The sequence below is a fragment of the Ursus maritimus genome, unplaced genomic scaffold, assembly GCF_017311325.1.
Source record: "Ursus maritimus isolate PB19 unplaced genomic scaffold, ASM1731132v1 scaffold_23, whole genome shotgun sequence".
Classification (NCBI taxonomy): domain Eukaryota; kingdom Metazoa; phylum Chordata; class Mammalia; order Carnivora; family Ursidae; genus Ursus; species Ursus maritimus.
In genome coordinates, this window is record NW_024424786.1 from 29,886,856 (window position 1) to 29,892,967 (window position 6,112).

At 64.4% G+C, this 6,112-nt stretch overlaps 1 protein-coding gene across 8 annotated transcripts in view; it reads left to right on the forward strand.

Moving 5' to 3' along the window:
- The window catches only part of DGKZ (diacylglycerol kinase zeta), a 32,462-nt gene that overhangs the window by 24,108 nt on the left and 2,242 nt on the right, over window positions 1-6,112 (forward strand). For 5 of the 8 annotated variants that reach the window (XM_040639017.1, XM_040639018.1, XM_040639021.1 and 2 more), the window contains 19 exons: window positions 85-201; window positions 302-373; window positions 637-732; window positions 1,002-1,084; window positions 1,185-1,245; window positions 1,330-1,443; window positions 1,543-1,683; window positions 2,253-2,331; window positions 2,507-2,562; window positions 2,737-2,799; window positions 2,897-2,970; window positions 3,058-3,169; window positions 3,526-3,725; window positions 3,916-4,016; window positions 4,119-4,198; window positions 4,286-4,355; window positions 4,499-4,539; window positions 5,029-5,168; window positions 5,980-6,011. In XM_040639017.1, coding sequence (XP_040494951.1) covers window positions 85-201; window positions 302-373; window positions 637-732; window positions 1,002-1,084; window positions 1,185-1,245; window positions 1,330-1,443; window positions 1,543-1,683; window positions 2,253-2,331; window positions 2,507-2,562; window positions 2,737-2,799; window positions 2,897-2,970; window positions 3,058-3,169; window positions 3,526-3,725; window positions 3,916-4,016; window positions 4,119-4,198; window positions 4,286-4,355; window positions 4,499-4,539; window positions 5,029-5,168; window positions 5,980-6,011 — 1,732 coding nt within the window. Of the gene's footprint in view, window positions 1-84; window positions 202-301; window positions 374-636; window positions 733-1,001; window positions 1,085-1,184; window positions 1,246-1,329; window positions 1,444-1,542; window positions 1,684-2,252; window positions 2,332-2,506; window positions 2,563-2,736; window positions 2,800-2,896; window positions 2,971-3,057; window positions 3,170-3,525; window positions 3,726-3,915; window positions 4,017-4,118; window positions 4,356-4,498; window positions 4,540-5,028; window positions 5,169-5,979 lie in introns of all 8 variants that reach the window. The other 3 variants (XM_040639014.1, XM_040639015.1, XM_040639016.1) reach the window with 2 other exon arrangements.

Genomic DNA, 6,112 nt, shown 5'->3' on the forward strand with positions numbered 1-6,112 from the left:
GGAGGCTGTCCCCTGGGTGGCACTGGGTGGGGGCCCCCCACGCCTGGGCCCAGGCCTGGCTCAGCTGCGGCCCCTCCTCTCTAGTACCACAGCAAGGTGTCCTGCTTCATGCTGCAGCAGATAGAGGAGCCGTGCTCCCTGGGGGTCCATGCTGCTGTGGTCATCCCACCCACCTGGATCCTCCGTGCCCGCAGGCCCCAGGTGAGTCCTGTCTGCACCCGTGGCGCCGCCTCCACGCTCGGGCTCTGCCAGCCACCCCAGCCCGCCCACCTTGTCACCAATGCCCCTGCTTCCTTTGCAGAATACCCTCAAGGCAAGCAAGAAGAAAAAGAGAGCATCCTTCAAGAGGAAATCTAGCAAGAAAGGGCCAGAGGTTAGTCTTGGGGCTGGGTGGGCAGCTGGAGGGGAACAGGAAAGAGGGGCCTGTTTCTTGAAGTACTGAGCTCTCTGGGCCGATACAGCCTTTGGTGAGCTCTGGGCCCCTGAGGAAGGTGGGGGGCCAGATTCAAGTTGCCTCTCTCTGGCCAGGCCCCCCTTAAGGTCTGCCCCGGAGGCGGTACGGGAGGGGGCACCACTGAGAATGGGGGTAAGATCTGCCAAGCCAGGGTAGAGCCTCACAGTCTCTGTGTCTCCAAGGAGGGCCGCTGGAGACCCTTCATCATCAGGCCCACGCCATCCCCCCTCATGAAGCCCCTGCTGGTGTTTGTGAACCCCAAGAGTGGGGGCAACCAGGTACGCACAGCCTCCCCTCTCCGCGGGGGGCCTCCGGGGGAGGAGCGGGGTCAAGCTCCGCACCCCTCCCCTCCGCAGCACCTGCTCCCAGCTTCCGTTGCAGGCTTCTGCCCCGTCCCTCTTGCCCAGAGATCCTGAGGAAAGCGAAGCCTGTCTCCATCCCTCGCCCCTTGCTGGGCCCGGTTCCCACAGCCGTGTCCTTCGTCCTTCTCACGTGCTTGTCCCCACATCAGTCCACGGCCCTGACTGGCTCCCCCGGTCCCCTGCAGGGCGCTAAGATCATCCAGTCCTTCCTGTGGTATCTCAACCCCCGACAAGTCTTTGACCTGAGCCAGGGAGGGCCCAAGGAGGCGTAAGTACTTGCCAGAGCTCTGCGGAGACGGTGGGGAGCGCTTGCCTGGCGCGGACCGTCAGGCCCACATCCCCTGACCCTGTTCCCATCCTAACTCCAGGCTGGAGATGTACCGCAAAGTGCACAACCTGCGGATCCTGGCGTGTGGCGGTGACGGCACGGTGAGTCCTCCTGCCTCTGCTCCTGCGTCTGCGTCTGCTCCTGCCCCGCTGGGCTGACCTGCCCTTCTGCTCTGCCACCTCCAGGTCGGCTGGATCCTTTCCACTCTGGACCAGCTGCGCTTAAAGCCGCCGCCGCCCGTTGCCATTCTGCCACTGGGCACTGGCAATGACTTGGCCCGTACCCTCAACTGGGGTGGGGTAAGAGCCCAAGGCGGGGAGCGGGGTGGGGGATGGGCTGTGCGGCTGGGGGTGGCCCCTGTCCCCAGGAGAGGCTCAGTTCCTGCCTTGCCCCCCCAGGGCTACACGGATGAGCCCGTGTCCAAGATCCTCTCCCATGTAGAGGAGGGGAATGTGGTGCAGCTAGACCGCTGGGACCTCCGTGCCGAGCCCAACCCCGACGCGGGACCAGAGGAGCGCGAGGAGGGCGCCACTGACCGGGTAGGTCGGCCAGGGCCAGGATGGGGGCAGCCGATATCCGGGGCTGGGGGGGAGGGGGAAGCCCTCTCTCCCACTTGCCGGTTCTGGGCCTTTGGACAAATCTCTTCATTTCTGCAGACTTTCGGCTCTCCTGTACAGTGGTAACAGTGGTACCGCATAAGCCCGCTGTTACTGGGCAGATATTTACTGAATATCTACCACATGCCAGGCACCATTTTAAGCAGCAGCAGAACAAAGTCCCCGTTCTCATGGAGCCCCTACAGAATATGGCACTTCGGGAAGAAGTGTGTGGGGCGGGGGGCTGGAAAGCCAGGGAAGAGAATGCCAGCAGGGCCCAGGGTGTTTTGTATACGGGGCACTTGGAGGAGCCCCGCGGGAGCTGTGGGCAGAGCCTGAGGCGGGCTGTGGGCTAGGGGGAAGAGCTTTCTGGTGGATCCCGTTAACTGTGGGAAAGGCTTCCAAAACTGCGTGGGTCAAGCCAGCCTGGTGGCCCCTGCCACGGAGCAGGTCCGAGCAGGAAAGTGGCTGTGAGGCCCAGCCCTCATGCTGGGCCCTTGACCTTTTTCCAGCTGCCCCTGGACGTCTTCAACAACTACTTCAGCCTGGGCTTTGATGCCCACGTCACCCTGGAGTTTCATGAGTCTCGAGGTAGGCAACCACTTGCTGAGAAAGCATCGGGAGGCTGGGAGGGAAGGACACAGGAGAGTCCCCGAGAGGGTCAGAATTTGCCCCCACCCACCACCCCCAGCAGTGCCCAGCACTCGCCTGGGGAGCCCCAGCAAGTTCAGAATGTCTGACTGTCCCGTTTCTTGTCGCCACCCAGAGGCCAACCCAGAGAAATTCAACAGCCGTTTCCGGAATAAGATGTTCTATGCCGGGGTGAGTCTGGGGTCTGCCAGCAACTGCCTCCCCCCCGCCCCGCCCTTGCCATGCCCACTATTCTACCGCCTGTGCCCCCTGCGCACCTGTGTCTGCCAGGCCACAGGACCCCCGCCGAGAAGTGGTGAGAAAAAGTCCCTGTCGCCAGATGGTTACGCCCTCTCTCTCCCACAGACAGCCTTCTCTGACTTCCTGATGGGCAGTTCTAAGGACTTGGCCAAGCACATCCGAGTGGTGGTAAGTGGGCCAAGCTGGCAGGCAGAGTGGGTGGGCCCAGCGGAGGCTGCCTTGGCACGGGTATATACCCTACACCCTCCCCTGTGCCTGCCTGCAGTGTGACGGAACTGACCTGACCCCCAAGATTCAGGACCTGAAACCCCAGTGCATTGTTTTCCTGAATATCCCCAGGTGAGGAGGGGAGGGCTCTGTGTGTGCCCTGATGTCTCCATCCTGCACGACTGTCCTCTGAAGGCCCTTGTGTTGCCTTCCCCTCAGGTACTGCGCAGGCACCATGCCCTGGGGCCACCCTGGGGAGCACCACGACTTTGAGCCCCAGCGGCACGACGATGGCTACCTCGAGGTCATTGGCTTTACCATGACGTCCCTGGTGAGTGGGCCAACATGGACCTGCCTGGAGCCCTGGTTCTGCCCCCACAGTGACCAGGAGCACTGTCCCAAGATGGAAGGGTGGGGGGATCACAAGACTTCCCTTCACTGGCCAAGATGGGAGAATTCATGCTCTTCTCCTGGCTGGGGTCTCTCCCTTCCTTACTCCCGCCCTCCTCTGACCAGGGTCTCACTCTCCGCTCTCCCCTCCCCTCTCTGACTGAGGTCTTATCCGCCCTCTGCTGTCTGTTGGGGTTATTGTCGCTTGTTCCCTGGCCACAGCATCCGTGCGGGGAACAGAGCTGGGGCCCCACTGCCCCTGCCCCAGCTCCTGACCTGAGCCTTCTGCACCCACAGGCGGCACTGCAGGTGGGCGGGCACGGCGAGCGGTTGACGCAGTGCCGAGAGGTGGTGCTCACCACGTCCAAGGCCATCCCAGTGCAGGTGGATGGCGAGCCCTGCAAGCTCGCAGCCTCGCGCATCCGCATCGCCCTGCGCAACCAGGCCACCATGGTGCAGAAGGCCAAGCGGCGCAGCACCGCCCCCCTGCATAGCGAGTACGTTCCCCTCCCGGCCACCACCTGCCCTGGGCCCGAGGCCAGACTCTGCCCCTCTCTCGAGCCTCGGTTTCCCCAGCTGGAGAGAGGGCTGCGAATCCCTCTGCCCTGGGGAGGCGGCGCAGGGTCCCCAGGTCTGGCGCCTGGCCGAGGACCCTTCCCGAGCGCTCTCCTCCCGCCTGTGCCTCAGCCAGCAGCCCGTGCCCGAGCAGCTGCGGATCCAGGTGAGCAGGGTCAGCATGCACGACTACGAGGCCCTGCATTACGACAAGGAGCAGCTCAAGGAGGCCTGTGAGTGCCAAGCGCGGCAGGGGGTGGCGGGGAGCTGCTGAGGGCGGTGGGGGGGGTGGCGGACGGGATGGCCAGCTGCTGACGGTCTGCTCTGTCCGCCAGCTGTGCCACTGGGCACCGTGGTGGTCCCCGGTGACAGCGACCTAGAACTCTGCCGTGCCCACATCGAGAGGCTCCAGCAGGTGAGGGGTTGGGCGCCTGCCCTGCCTGGGCCCACCCGCTCTAGTTTCTGTTCTCTGCCAACTCCCGCCCTTGGCTTCTCTCGGCAGGAGCCCGAAGGTGCTGGAGCCAAGTCCCCCACCTGCCAGAAACTGTCCCCCAAGTGGTGTTTCCTAGATGGTGAGTGGCCCCGAAGGACCAGCTCCTGGTGGCCCCGGGCTGTGTCCTGCCCCCTCCCGCAGGGCTCCTGGTGGGGCGGCGGGCTATCTGGGCGTGGATAAGGGCCTCCTGCCCCCTCAGACAGCTGTCCGCCTCCCTCACAGCCACCACTGCCAGCCGCTTCTACAGGATCGACCGGGCCCAGGTGAGCACTCGCAGCCCTCCGTCCACTGCTGCTTCTGGGCCACGCTGGGGGCCCCTCTGCTTTTGTCTCGTGCCTCCACAGATGGGCTCACCCGTCGTCCTACTGGGTGCCTGCACGCCTGCTCGTGCTCGTGGGTGGGGTGTAGGCACGCTGCCCACAGACAGAGGGAGCTGGCGTGCCCCGAAGAGTCTGGCCGGGTGGGTGCGAGGGCCTCGGAGCACAGGGGCCAGCCGGTGAGGCACAGAGGTGAAGGCGCTTCTGGCCAGATGCTAGGTGTCCCAGGCAAAGGCTCAGCAGTGGGAAGGAGCTAGGAAGGCAAGGGGAAGAGGGACTGGCAGGGCCCCTGCCCCAGCTTCTGCCTGCCGGCATCCGTGCTCCTGGCTCCTGGCAGAGGCTTGTCCGGAGCTGCTGGCCTGGCTGCACCTGCACTCCCACCAGCGGCTACCCTGGAAGGTCCTGACTCTCGGCCCCTGGCCTCCCCACCCACAGGAACACCTCAACTATGTGACTGAGATTGCACAGGACGAGATTTATATCTTGGACCCTGAGCTGCTGGGGGCATCGGCCCGGCCTGACCTCCCAACCCCCACTTCCCCTCTCCCCCCCTCCCCCTGCTCACCCACACTCCGGTGAGTGCTGCGTCTCCTCCAGCCCCCTGGCTCGAAACCCCTCCTACAAGCCTGTACCTCTTGCCGTCCTGCCTTTGGCGCCAGATGCATGTCCAGTGTCCAGCTAGCGGCGGGTCCCCACGGGCCCCTCCCTGGCTGAGTCACTGGCAGAGAACCAAACCTGGCCAAAGCCCAACTGACCAGCCCTTTGTCCCCCCGGGGAAGTGTCACCATCCACCCTGCTGCACTGGCCAGAGACCTGGGCTCCCCCTCTGACCTCTCCTCTGCCAGTCCTGTCCTCTGTCCCCCAACATCCGAGCATGGCAGCCTGAGCCTGGGCCTCCAACCTCCCCTCCATCCCCACTGCCCAGTGCCGTGCCCTTCCTGGCCCTTCACGTGCCCTTCCTGGCCCTTCAAGGCCTCAAGTGTGCCCGCCTCTGCACTTCCCTGCTGCCCCGGAAAGGTCCCCTGTTCCTCACCTGCTCCACTCAGACCTCAGCTTGGGAGTTTCCTCCCCAGAGAAGGCTTCCCAGGAACCCCGGCTGACGTTGCCGTGAAATCACAGCACCCCGTCTCGCGTTCTTCGTCGCCCTTCCCGCTCTGAGGAGGCCTTATTTATTTGTGGACTTGTCTGTCTCCCCGACTAGAATGTAAGCTCCGTGAGAGCAAGCTCTCCGTGCGTCTTGTTGGCCGCTGTCTCGCTGGCCCCGACACAGTGCTCGCTATGTAGGGGGCACTCAATAAACTGTTGACAGAACACAGGGCGCCCCCTGGTTGGGCGGGGAGGGTGACCGCTGTCTCTGGGTCCGGTCTCATCCTGCTCTGCTTGCAGGTCACTGCCAGGGGACGCACCGCCCCCTAAAGGTGAGGCCTCTCCCCTCTCCCTGGTCCCAGGTGGGGGTGGAGCCCGCACACAGCCTCCCACAGCCACAACCCGCCAGGGCTGCTGGGGTCACCCCGCCCGG